The sequence below is a fragment of the Hypanus sabinus genome, chromosome X2 (assembly GCF_030144855.1).
Source record: "Hypanus sabinus isolate sHypSab1 chromosome X2, sHypSab1.hap1, whole genome shotgun sequence".
NCBI lineage: Eukaryota > Metazoa > Chordata > Chondrichthyes > Myliobatiformes > Dasyatidae > Hypanus > Hypanus sabinus.
Genome location: NC_082739.1, coordinates 30,030,951 through 30,045,120, shown reverse-complemented (window position 1 = coordinate 30,045,120; position 14,170 = coordinate 30,030,951). Strand labels below are relative to the sequence as shown.

General features: G+C 42.2%; 1 protein-coding gene across 10 annotated transcripts in view; it reads right to left on the bottom strand.

The window, feature by feature from the left end:
- LOC132385221 (rho GTPase-activating protein 32-like) overlaps positions 1 to 14,170 on the bottom strand; it is a 556,026-nt gene that overhangs the window by 268,945 nt on the left and 272,911 nt on the right. For all 10 annotated transcript variants that reach the window (XM_059957165.1, XM_059957162.1, XM_059957163.1 and 7 more), the window contains one exon: positions 9,009 to 9,093. In XM_059957165.1, coding sequence (XP_059813148.1) covers positions 9,009 to 9,093 — 85 coding nt within the window. The remainder of the gene's footprint in view (positions 1 to 9,008; positions 9,094 to 14,170) is intronic.

The window sequence follows — 14,170 nt, the reverse complement described above, 5'->3', positions numbered from 1 at the left end:
TGGAAGGACATGGGGGAAACAACTGCTTCCCAAAATAAATATTGCTGCACATTTGAAGTTTGCAAAAGGCCATCTGGATATTCTACAATGCTTCTGGAACAATGTTCTGTGGACAGATGAGACAAAAATTGAACTTTTTGGCAGATATGCACATTGTTATGTTTGGTGGAAAAAGGACACCAATACCTCACCCCAACTGTGAAGCATGTTGGAGGGAGCATCATGGTTTGGGGCTGCTTTGCTGCCTCGAGGCCTGGACAGCTTGCAATCGTTGAGGGAACAATGAATTCAAAATTGTATCAAGACACTTTACAGGAGAATGCCAGGGTAGCAGTCTGTCACCTGAAGCTTAATAGAAGTTGGATGTTGCAGCAAAACAATGATCTGAAATACAAGAATGAATCAACAGAAGGGTTTAAAAAGAAGAAAATTTGTGTTTTGCAATGGCCAAGTCAGAGTCCAGATGTTAACCCAATTGAGATGCTGTAGTATGACCTGAAGAGGGCTGTTCATGCAAGGTGTCACAGAAATATTGATGAACTGAAACAGTTTTATGTGGAGGAATAATCTAAGATTCCTCCTCGCTGTTGTGATCAGCAGCTACAGGAAACGTTTGGTAGAGATTATTGTTGCTAAAGGAGGTTCTAGCAGTTTTTAAACACAAGGGCTCACATACTTTTTCCAGCCTGGATGGTGAATAATTCAACAATGTGTTCAATAAAGACATGAAAAGTACAATTGTTTGTGTGTTATTAGTTTAGGCAGATTGTGACTTAGATGAAAATCAGACCACATTTTATGAGTAATTAGTACAGAATACCAGGCAATTGCAAAGGGTTCACAAACATAGTCTTGCAACTGTAGATCAGCTGTTTCAGTTGTGTCACAGCAACAACCTTGCACTCAACCCTAGTAAGACCAAAGAATTGATTGTGGGCTTCAAAAAGGGTAAAATGAGGGAACACACACTAGTCCTCATCGAGAGATCAATAGTGGAAAGGGTGAGCAGTTTCAATTTCATGGTGTCAACATCATGGAGGATTTACCCTGGGCCCAGCATACTGATGCAGTTACAAAGAAGGCATGACAATGGCTATATATTTCATTAGGAATTTGAGAAGATTTGGTGTGTCACCAAAGTCAGATATACCATGGAGAGCATTCTAACTGGCTGCATCACTGTCTGGTATGGGGGAGCCACTGCACAGGATTGAAATAAGCAGCAGAAAGTTTTGAACTCAGTCAGCTCCATCATGGGCACTAGACTCCCCAGCATCCAGGACATCTTCAAGGAGTGATGCAAGGTGGTATCCATCATTAAGGAGCCCAATCACCCAGGATATGCCCTCTTCTTAGTGCTACCATCAGGGAAGAGGTACAGGAACCTGAAGGCATACACTCAACGATTCAGGAACAGCTTCTTTCCCTCTGTCATTGGAATTCTGAATGGATAATAAACCCATGAATATCCACTACGTTAATTTCTCTTTTTGCGTGCGTGTGTGTGTGTGTCTTCAACTGATAGTGATACTTTGATCCATTCAACAGTTGGGTAGTTGAAATTTTCCATCACTATTTATTTTACTCATTTCCTTATTTGTCTGCATATCTCTTCCTCAACCGCTTCTCCCTTTTTAGGTCTATAGTCCATACCAACTCATACAATTTGTTCAAGAGATACAGTATTTACCAGAAGCCCTGTCTTTTCAAGCACACATACCAAAAAAATCTTAAAACAATGTTTTGAAGATGAAAAGGCAATTAAACTTTGGCATACTGCCTTTATTCAGAATGTGATTTTGTTTTTGATTTTCACCAATTAAAACCAAAAGTAAAAATCCTGAAACCCCATTTGGAAAAATTAGTTTTGATTTTAATTTCTAGCAATAAAACTCTATGCCAGGAATAAATGACAACTATAAAGAGGTTAATTTCCCTTAACTTGAGAATATTGCACGTTTTTGGAAGGAAGAATTCATCTCGGCCCCATGCCTTTGAATTCATGAAGCCCCTCTTTCCCACTGCCTTCGAACTCCTAATGGAGATTCTCTCTCTCTGGCACACTGCTTTTGAACTCGAAGCTTCAGCCTCTCAAGCTATTATTCACAAAACTGAAATTAAGTGACAAAGTCATAAATTCTTATTGAAACTTACTGCCACCTTGCAAAATCACTGCTGGTGTGCCACTGTGTCAATGCAAAGCACAAACAAATGGGATTGGACCATAACCTGCATCTGAAAGCCACATGCAGTATTCTCAGAGTAAAGGAAGTGTAATCCCTGCAAGGTTGCAATATATTCCTGGAACAGAATTCTTTAGGTAGAAAACAATTCAAAAACAATTTTTCCAAGAAAGCCTCTAACTTTATCATCCTTCTTCTTCTTTAAAACATTGCCTTCAGATATTTTTATATGAACACCAGAGAATTAACATAGAGCCTGTAATTCTGAAAGCTGGGACAGCTGATACTCCATTCTTTCAGAACTGCATGGTGTTACATACCCTTGAGTATCTTGTGACTGTCACATGACCATGATGTAATTGAGGCTCTGCTGGGCATGATGTAATGGTCTTGTGATGGTGAAGTGATGTAATTTTCCCGCCAGTGAGAGGTCATGTGATGGCCTGTTTCAACAGGGTATAAAAGGAGATCCCCTCCCTGTGACACAGGTCAGTTCGTGGTTTGATTCGTCAATAACTCCGTTCTGCTGCGTATTTGATTTTATGACGCAGTTTCATTTTAAAAGTGGAGTTTTAATTTTTACTGTAATAATTGTTGTGCTGGCAGTTCTGAAAATCACTGCCAGTTAAAGTCCAGTCAGAAAGTGAAGAATTATCAAAGTTCGGGAAGCTGAAGGATTGAGAAAAGTTGGTGTTGTCGGCGGTGAAACAGGTTCTACCTTATTTGATCCTCATTTGGAAGGAATTAGTAACCTGCAATCTAAGATGGCTCCTGCATTGTTAAAAGAGCAGAAAGAGCTGGATGCAGGGTTTCACCAAGGAAGGTCTGTTCCTTTAAGCCGTTTTATTTCCTTCATCGTAAATCCTTCGGGCAAGGCATACTTCAGCTGAGATCAGCAGTAACGTCACGAAAGAGAATTTATTACAAGGAAAGTCTCTCCTAACCGACTGTGTAAATCATTTGGACTTCTGCATCCACTACTTTAGAGAACTGAGTTTGCATTTCTCGTTTTAAGAACTGTTCAAGCTGCCGTATAGCAGTCCACTTCCAGTTAAGTTAGTCGTTTATTTACTTTTGGGTTTTTTTTTAAAGCAGTGTTTAATAAATGTTTTATGTATTATAAAAAAAACATTCTCAATTATATATTCATTGATGGCATAATGTAACAATGGGCCCTAGGTTTTCGCACTAAAGCTTCTGAAACACAACTTAAACCAGAAATCATGACCAGGTAAAAAGCTGGATCTCCAAATATAGGATTGTGCACTGTACCTGAAGCCTATAGGGGAATGCTTGTTCAGATATGTTGATCCCTTTCGTTCAATTTGTTGCTAACCATGCATTTCATAAATTGGTGCTGACGGGCAGGGTTCATTCTGAAGGCAGCTCTTCTGGTTATAACATTACACTGTAAATTGACTCTTTACTTTCTAAATTCTCTGTGATAAATTGAAGTGAAGCTGAAGTAATTTCATGGCCAAAAGATAGGGCTTTCTGTCATCTGATTAGCATTGCATGTACTGCATCTTGACATTGTGTAGATTTTGATCCTCAGTCACTGATGTGAATTACCAGTCCACTTAGACCAGTCTTTAAGCAATTACTGATACATTTAACTTGCAAGAGAAGATAAAACCTAAAACATCTCTAGGTTCAGGTAAGCTTGATCTAACAACTGACATGGTATATAGCAAAAGAAAATGTATTAGAAAACACACACTGTGTGCTTCCTGGGGATTATTTTGGTGTAGATCCTAGAAACTGAAAAAGAACACAGGGGGAGTACCTTTACCAGAAGGTCTGCATGGCAATGAAAGCTGGCCTTGCCAGCAACATTCACCCATAAAACGGATTTATATTGTAAACCAGAAAGTATGCAACATTTAAATGTTACCAAATCCTGAAAGAGTTTCAAACACAGGCAATGCACAAGAAAAAGATCATGTATAGAAGATATAAAAGGTAAATGAAAGCAAGTGCTGGTTTCTGTACACAAAAGCAATTGAATCAGTATGCAGGAAACATGCATGCACTGGTGGCCAACAGAGGGCAGCCATGTCACTAAGAAAGGGGAGGTAAACACCATCCCAACAGTCTCGTCTCCCAAAGTATTCCAGAGCAAACACACACCAGAACATACTGCAGAGCTATTCAGGGAGGAGGTCCTGTGATCAGTGAGGAAAGAAACTAACCTCAAACTTGCTCCTGAATACAGTAGGTAATAGGGAAACAGTTAAATACAGATGAACCTAGACAGAATAAACATAGATAGGATGATCAAAAACAGGTGTCATTAAATGTGGGTAATAGGACCAGCACCATGACCCTACAGCAAAAGCGGCAGATGCTGGAAGTACTCCAGATGTTGGAACCACATTTTGTACAACGGATGCTAGTAGCGACAGACAGATCAAATGTCAAAAAGTCAAAGAGAGGATCCAGATAACTGTTTAATACCTTTCACGACTATTCAGCAAAAGAAACAGTCTAAGGTACATGCAGCAGGACTCAGGCAACATTCACATATGGGTTAATACTTGGTATGCAATATATGCTCCATTAAGATGGCATGAACTGAACTTTTGCAATAAAACAGAGACCCATCTATCTTGGGCATTCAAAGGCATCACCAGTGCTGAATTATCCACCCAGGGAAACATTATTGACTGGAAAAGAAACTGAGCCACTACATAAATACACGATGCAAGACCAGGTCAAAGGCATGGTACCATGCAGCAAGGTATGCGATGGAATAGTCTGATTGCAGTTCCAAAAGCTTTCAAGCAGCTCAACACCATCCAAGATAAAAGACAAAGCATGGCACAATAGCATAGCAGTTAATGCCATTGCACCAGTGATCTCCAATCGGGATTCAATTTCCGCTGCTGTCTGCAAGAAGTTTGTACTTTTTCCCCCCCCCCATGATCATGTGGGTTTCCTCCACGTTCCCAAAACATACAGTTAGGGTCAGTAAGTTGTGGACACGCTATGTTGGCACCAGAAGCATGGCAACACTTGTGGGCTGCTTCCAGCACAATCTAACTGTGTTGGTCATTAAAGCAAAATGGAGCATGTCATTGTATGTTTCAATGTACATGTGACAAATAACGCTAATCTTTAAAAACAACTGCTCAACTGACAGCCCATTAGCCATCCTAAGCATCCATTCCCTCCACCACCACTGCAGTCTATTATCTACAAGATACACTACAATTCCTCACCCAGGGTAGTCCAACAGCATCTTCTAAATCCATTACATCTTATGCTGAGAAGGACAACAGCAGTAAGTGCACCATAGCGTGGACAAACAACCAATGTGAAGACAACAAATTGTGCAAATACAACAGGAGAAAAATGAAATAATAATAAGTAACAAATATATCAAAAACATGAGATGAAGAGTCATTGAAAGTGAGTTCATAGGTTATGGAAACAGTTCAGTGATGGGGCAGTGAAGTTAACCCTTTTGATTGAAGAACCTGATGGTTGAGGGGTAATAACTATTCCTGAACCCGGTGGTGTGGGTCCTGAGGCTCCTGTACCTTCTTCCTGATGGCAGCAGTTAAGAAAGAGCGTGGTCTGGGTGATGGATGCTGCTTTCCTATGACACCACTTCATGTATATGTGCTTAATGGTGGGAAGGGATTTACTTATGATGGACTGAGCAGTATGCACTACATTGTATAGCATCCCAGTTTTCCAGCATTGAGTATTCTTATCAATTCCACTGCCGAGTTACTCCTTTGTAATATTTTCTCTCTCTTACTAATATTACTCACTACATAACACCACAAACCCACCTCAACCACCATCCACAAAAGGAAATTACAGGTGTCCCCGCTTTACGAATGTTCACTTTACGCCACTTCGCTTTTACAAAAGACCTACATTAGTAAGCTGTTTTCGCATTACAAAGAGGATTTTGGCTTTTACAAAAAATTTTCCCATATAGATTAATGGTTCTTCGCTTTACACCATTTCAGCTTAAGAAAGGTTTCATAGGAACGCTCTAACTTTGTAAAGGTGGGGGGGTGGGAGAGAAGAAGACACCTGTACTCATAGATTTGCTTTTCTTGTTCACACCTTCTATTAATGACCTGGTGAATAGCCTTGGATGGCCAGTAAATTTGTAGATTATACCAAACACAGTCAATTCTGCAGACTGGAAATCAAGGGCAACAGACACAAAATGCTGGAAGAACTCAGTAGGTAAGGCAGCATCTATGGAAATGAATAAACAGTAAATGTTTTAGGGCAAAACCCTTCTTCAGAACTGAAAAGGGGGAAGATGCCAGAATAAAAAGATGAGGAGAGGGGAAGGAGGATAGCAAGGAGGTGATAGGTGAAGCCAGGTAGATCGGAAAAATAAAGGGCTGGAGGAGGAAGAATCTGATAGGAGAGGAAAGTGGACCATAGGAGAAAGGGAAGGGAACCCAGGAGGAGGTGATAGGCAGGTGAGAAGAGGTAAGAGGCCAGAATGGAGAATCGAAGAGGAAAGGGAGAGGGATTTTTTTTTAAACCAAATTCATGCCATCAGGTTTAGGCTACCCAGACAGAATATAAGGTGCTGGTGCTGCTCCTCCACCCCGAGGGTGGTCTTATCTTGGCACAAGAAGAGGCCACAGACCAATACGTCGGAATGGAAATGGGAACCAGAATTAAAATGTTTGGCCAATGGGAAGTTCTACTTTTGGTAGATGGAGCGGAGGTGCTCGGCAATGCCGGACCCCAATTTACAAATGTAGAGAAGGAACACCGGACACAACAAACATCCAGGCAGATTTGCAGGTGATGTGCTGCCTCACCTAGAGGAAGTGTTTGGGGCCCTGAATGGAAGTGAGGGAGGACGTGTAGGTGGCAGGTGTGGCACTTAGGCCACTTACAGGGATGGGATAAGTGCCAGGAGGGAAATCAGCAGGGAGGGACGAATGGATAAGGGAACCACAGAGGGAGCGATCCCTGCAAAAAGCCGGGGTGGAGATAAAGATAGGTTTAATGGTGGGAATAAATAGACAACATTTTGGGCTGAGACCCTTCATCAGGACTGAAAAAGGGGGAAGAAGCTAGAGTAAGAAGGTGGAGGGAGGGGAAGAGTACAAGTAGAAGGTAATACATGAAGGCAAGTGGGCTGGGAGGGGGAGATGATCTGAGAAGCTGGAAGGTCAGAGGTAGAAAAGGTAAAGGGTTGAAGGATTCTGATATCAGAGGAAGGTGCACCAAAGAGAAAGAGGAGGGGCACCAAGGGGCATAGGCAAGTGAGAAGAGGTAAGCGGGAAGCCAGAGTGGGGAAGGAAAGAAAAGGGAAAGGGGAAATGATACCAGAAGTTAGAGAAATCTATGTTCATGCCATTAGGATGGAGGCTACCCAGACGGAATATGAGGCCTCACAGTGGAGGAGCAACCCTTCATATTTCCTCTGAGTAGCCTCAAACCTGATGTAATGTAATTTATTGGCCTGGCTTTTTTCTTGGCTTTACATCTCTTCAAGGAAAGTATGCATTTGTGAAGGACAGAAAATGGATTACTGAGGGTTTTTCCAGGCAGCAGGAGGTGGAATTGGGATTGACATTTGGGTCACCTGGTCTTCTCCTGCTCTTTTTCGCTGGTCTGTGTGAATCACAACCCTGCAAAGACCAATCTTTAAATCCCATGTTAGCTGTATCGAGAGTAAACTGGAAACAGTACCTAAGCCTCCATCCACTTGGGTAACATTGTCTATTGTCATCCTTGTTCAGCTCATCTGCAGCTGAAGCTTTCATCCATTCCTTTGTTGTCCATACATGTGATATATACAAGCACACTCCTAACTGGACTGCCTTGTACTTCTATCCTATACTTGACCATCCAAATTCTACTGCTCTAATCCTAATTTCTGTCCATTCTGTTTATCCATTTACCTGGACTCACCAATTTACTTTGGCTCTTTCTTTGTCTTCTTTCCAAATGATGTGTCAACCTTGTTTATCCCCTCATCCTGTTCTTCTGTACATCATTCAGGAACATAACCTTGAAATTCCTAATGCCTTCAGCTATTAAGATCACAATTAGGAATTACCTTTGTAAACCTTTCCATATCCCTTTATAGAATCAGAGAGCACTACAGGACAAAAACAGGACCTTTGTCCCATCTAGTCTATGCCAAACATACTACTACTTACTTCTTAAAAACACCTACTTGACAAACATTTGGTCATTTGCTCTCTTATGTTATTATGTGGCTCAAAAGTTTGCTCACTCACATGCCCAACCAATTCATGCGAACCAAGATGCCTACCTGAGTTAATACTATTTGCCCATATCGGCCCACATCCCTCTAATCCAGGATTTAGAGAGATATAGGTCAAATACAAGCAAATAGCTTTTAAATATTGTAAAAGTACCAGCCTCTACCACTTCCCCCGGCAGCTCATTCCACAGAACGAACATCCTAGGTCGTCGCATTAAGCGGATCAATAGATTAAGATTAAAGATTAGCTTTATTTGTCACATGTATATTGGAACACGCAGTGAAATGTGTTGTTTGCGTCAATGAGCAACACAGTCCGAAGATGTGCTGGGGGTACCCAGCACATGTTTTTGGCACCAACCTAACATGCCCATGCATCTTTGGAATGTCAAAGGGAATTGAAGCACACAGAGGAAACTCATCCAGTCACAGGGAGAACATGCAAACTCCTTGCAGCTAGAGGTGAGAACTGAACCCTGATCACTGCTGTTACACTAGCTGTTATGCCACCAAGCTGCCTAGTGTAAAATACTGTGTTATTTCACAATCTTACATTAACATGTTCTATTACAACATGGTATCCAAAAAGACCAACTCACTTGTATGCTGCCAAAGTCAACATTTTCGTAGTGGAAATGGGCACATTCGGCAAGCTTGGGAAAGTGCCCTTTCGTGAATGCCAGCCTGCAAAAGAGAAAAACATCACATTAGTACTGACCAGGAAGTAACTTACATTGTTGGCTCTTTAACAACTATGGAAACAGCTGGAACTACCTAATCTCACTGCTAGCTTTGTATACAGCTCTACTGTGTCTCTCAATGGCAATGAAAATATGAAACAAGGAAAAAGTGAAAAGCTAATGGAACAGAAGAGACATCCTACTTGAAAATACTGCCTGAACCATTGGGCAAGCTTTTATTCAGCTTATAGTGCACTCATTGCCAAACATCACTAAAAGAGGCAATGATTCAAAATCACAGGATAATGTACCATAGGAATTGTTGCAGTCCATCAAGTCTATGCCAACTGTTAAGAGTTCAGATTATTCTTTCTTCATACATTTTACCGTTCACGAATTTATGCAATTTGCTTTTGAAGACTGCTGTTAAATACTTTCCATCAAGATTCTAATCTCAGACAATTGATTGTATAAAGTAGTGCCTGTCACCTATGGCAACGAGTTCAGCAAAACTTCTTAAGTTACATTTCTGGCCAGTGTTGTTAAGCCATTAGGAAGTTTTTTTTTCTTTATCGAACCATGAGTTTAGACTACTTAATGCTACAAATGTAACTGACTCTGTAATTTGAAGTAACAAATATTTTGATGCAGACTATGTGGTTAGTGCGGGGTCCACATGGAAAGCTGGTCCAAAAGGTTGATGCCTATAGGATCCAAGGCAAGTTGGCAAATTAGATCCAAATTTACCATAGTAATGGGAGGTATGCCATGGGAAAGGATAGTAAAGGATTATTTTTGTGATTGGAGGCTTGTGACCAGTGGTTGACTACAAGAATCAGAGCTGGGACCCTTGATAACACATTAACTTGGCATGAGTGCAGGGAGTAGGATTAGTAACTTTGCAGCACAGCGTTGTTGATAGCAAGGAGAAATTAATTCAGATGTAGGTTCGTATTCAGCTAAAAATGTGGGCAAAACAATGGCATATAGAATTTAATCTTGATAATTGTGGAAGAAGCTCTTTCTCCCCCTTAAGGATAGGGGGTTCAGAATGAATAACAGTTTTTAGGCAGCACCAATGAATACAGTGACCTTGACATACAAGTCCAAAAAATCGTGAAAGTGGCAGCAAAGGTAGATAAGGTGGAAGGTTTGCTTACCTTCATTAGCGAGGTGTAACATATAACAGCAGGGAGTTCTTGGTACAGGGTTCTGCCACACTGCAGTGTTGTGTGCAGTTCAGATCACCACTTTAATAGAAACATGCAGGTGGACTGTTTGGTGGTGAATCTATGGAATTTGTTGCCACGAGCGGCAGTGGAGGCCAAGTCATTGGGTGTATTTAAGGCAGAGATTGACAGGTATCTGAGTAGTCAGGGCATCAAAGGTTATGGTGAGAAGGCGGGGGAATGGGACTAAAGGGGAGATTGGATCAGCACATGATGAAATGGCGGAGCAGACTCGATGGGCCGAATGGCCAACTTCTGTTCCTTTGTCTTATGGTTTTATGGACTGGAGAAGATGAAGAGCAGATTCACCAGGACGTTGCCAGAGATGGAACATTTCAGTTATGAGGAGATAGTACATAGGCTGAGTTTGCTTTCAGAGTAGTAGAATGGGTTGAAGGAGACCTGACAGATGCAGAATATTATGAAAGGCACATAGAAACAAAGGTAACAGGAAACTTTCCAGCAGAGCATTTGGATAAAACTAGGGGATAAAGGTTTAAGGAGAGGAGTAAAGACTTAGAGGGGGTTTGATAAAGAATTCTGTTCACTAAGATGATGGCTAGAACCTAGAATGCACTTGCTGGAGGAGGCAAGCATTCTTACATTTAAAAAGTATCACCTAGGGCTTGAAAGCTATGGGACAAGTGTTAATAAATGGGATTAGAATGAATAAGTTCCTGGTGGTCTGCATGGACAATGTGGGCCAAAGGGCCTGTTTCTCTGATACTGTATATGCTTCTATTACACTATTTGTTGCTATCTCATGGTTTTACTAACATTTTGTGCCTATCCCTACCTGCTCCTGAACAAAAGGGCTTGCTGGACTATTTCAGAGGGCAACCACATTGTACAGATCTATTCATTTACAGTATGTAATGTTCCTGGCAACCAGAGTGTATTGCCTAAACGTCCTGAAGAAACCAATGAGGAACTGTTTCCTTAAGTCCACTGACAATGAAGGAATGATTTCAAACATTTTCAGGTCAGGTTGTCATGAGACTTGAAGGAGAACTTGTGGGTGGTGGTGCTGGTGGTGTTCCTGTGCATCTACTGCCTTTGTTTTTCACAGTGACGGAGTGGCATGGCCCAGCATTCTACTTAGCAAATACTAGAGGCATTGTAGAGAATCAACATTTGGGATTATGGGTGTATTCTAATCAAGAGGACAGTCTCAACCGGATGATGTTGTGCCGAGTTTTATTGCAGCCAGAGAGTATCCTATCACACACCTGCCACGTGCCTTCGCATGGTGGAATACCTCACAAACCTGAAGGCAAGTTACTCACTGCAGAATACCCAGTTTCTGATGTGAGTTTGCAACAACAATTGGTGTACAGATCCAGTTACTTTTCTTTTCAATGATTTCACACGCACTCCTATTCAGCAGGAGTTGCTGGTGGGGGATTGACAATGACCATGCAGTTATATTCAAGAGTAGGTGGTCAGATACAAGAGGAATTCTGCAGATGCTAGAAATCCAAGCAACACACACAAAATGCTGGAGGACTCAGCAGGTCAGGCAGTATCCATAGAAAATAGTACAGTTAACGTTTCAGGCCGAGACCTTTCATCAGGACTGGAGAGAAAAAAAGATGAGGAGTCAGAGTTAGGAGGGGGAAGGGGAGAGAGAAACAGAATGTGATAGGTGAAACTGGGAGGGGGAGGGTTGAAGTAAAGAGCTGGGAAGTTGATTGGTGAAAGAGATATGGGGCTGGAGAAGGGGGCGTCTGATAGGAGAGAACAGAAGGCTGTGGAAGAAAGAAAAGGGGGAGAAGCACCAGAGGGAGGTGATGGGCAGGCAAGGGGATAATCTCTCTATCTTATTTTCGGCCCTCACTCTGCACATGTGCAATAATATATACTGTATGTGTCTGCCTGGATTAAAATATGTTCTATACCCTTTCCCTTTTGTAATCTCCATTTAAATACTACTCCAGTCTCTAAGAGCAGTCGCTCACCATAGTCTCATTTAGCTCCAGTTCTCATACCTAAATCTCTTAACTTTACTCTCACATCTCTTTCTGCATAATGAACAACTAAACATAAGGAAGATGTTGTTCAGTTTCTTAAACCTCATAGATAATTGGCAATGCAACCCCAGTTATCTATCTTACCTACAGTCAGCTACCCTTCTAATCTTTTAATATCTGTCAAAGCATTCATTATCTTCCAATCAAAATTCTTTACGTACACAACGCTGGGAGAACTCAGCAGGTCAGGCAGATTCTGTGAGAAAAGAGTAGCCAACGTTTCGGGCCGAGACCCTTCATCAGGAATGGGGGGGAAGGGAGGGCCAAAGCCCAGTAATAGAGATAGGGGAGGGGGTAGGGCCTAGAGGCACCAGGTGGAAAACCAATCAGAGGAAAAATAAAGGGGGGGAGGGGGAGGGAATAAGCATGAAAGAACTGTAGAGATAAAGAAGCAGAAGGTTGAAAGGGGAGAGAGGCAGAGAGGGACCTGGGATAGGGGAAGGGGGAGGGGGAGGGAATTACCGGAAATTGGAGAATTCAATGTTCATACCACCAGGCTGGAGGCTACCCAGACGGTAGATGAGGTGTTGCTCCTCTAACCTGAGTTTTGCCTCATCATGGCAGTAGAGGAGGCCATGTATGGCCATATCTAGATGGGAATGAGAGGCAGAGTTGAAGTGGGTGGCAACCGGGAAGTCCTGTCTATTGTGACGGACGGAGCGTAGGTGCTCGACGAAGCGGTCCCTCAATCTGCGTCGGGTCTCGCCGATGTAGAGGAGGCCGCACCAGGAGCACTGGATGCAATAGACGACTCCAGCAGACTCACAGGTGAAGTGTTGCCTCACCTGGAAGGACTGTCTGGGGCCCGGAATGGTGGTAAGGGGGGAGGTGTGGTGACAGGTGTAGCATTTGTGCTTGCAGGGATGTGCCAGGTGGGAGTTCTGTGGGGAGGGACGTGTGGACCAGGCAGTCATGGAGGGAACAATCCCTACGAAAAGCTGAGAGGGGTAGGGAAGGAAAGATGTGCTTGGTGGTGGGGTCCTGTTGAAGGTGTTCAACAGCTGTTGAAGGAAGCTGTTGAATCTTCCTTCCTGTTGAAGGAAGTTCCGGAGGATAATATGTTAGATCCGGAGGCTGGTGGGGTAGTATTTTTGTGTTAAAATTCTTTACGCCTTTCTCAGCACGTACTCCTTTATATCAGAAGCCATCACACTCCTCAACTCTCATCCTCCATACTGACATCTTGTCCTGCACCAATTCCCTTCTCACCCATCAACTCTGCCCTTGCTGGTAAATTTCAATTTCTTTGTCCTTAACTTCAAATTCCTCTTTAGATCTGGCCAACCTATGCTAAGTACCTCTGAAAACCCTCTAACTCTAATCACAAACAAGAGAAAAACTGCAGATGCTGGAAATTCAAGAAACACACACAAAATGCTGGAGGAACTCAGCAGGTCAAGCAGCATCTATGGAAAAAAGTAGAGTTGACGTGGGTCTTGGCCCAAAACGTCGACTATAATCTTTTTCATAGATGCTGTCTGGCCTACTGAATTTCTCTAGCATTTTGTGTGTGTTTCCTCTAAGTCTAACTATTTTAGTCAAGGTACTACCATTATTTCTGAGCAACCCTTCACCTCATCGTTTAGTTTTTGAGGGTGATCTTCCCAAACTCCTCAGGTTCTCTGCCTCCCTATCCACATTAAATGATACATAAAACTCAATTTACTTCTCAGGAATAGGTAACCACAAACCCCTCCCCTTCCCCAAATGGCATTCAAAATTTCATTCCCAGATCAATCTTATTAAAGAAATGAAGATATTTGTTATATCTGGAATCTAGATCCCATCAAGAACATCCTTCACTTAGGAGAACTCTCGACTA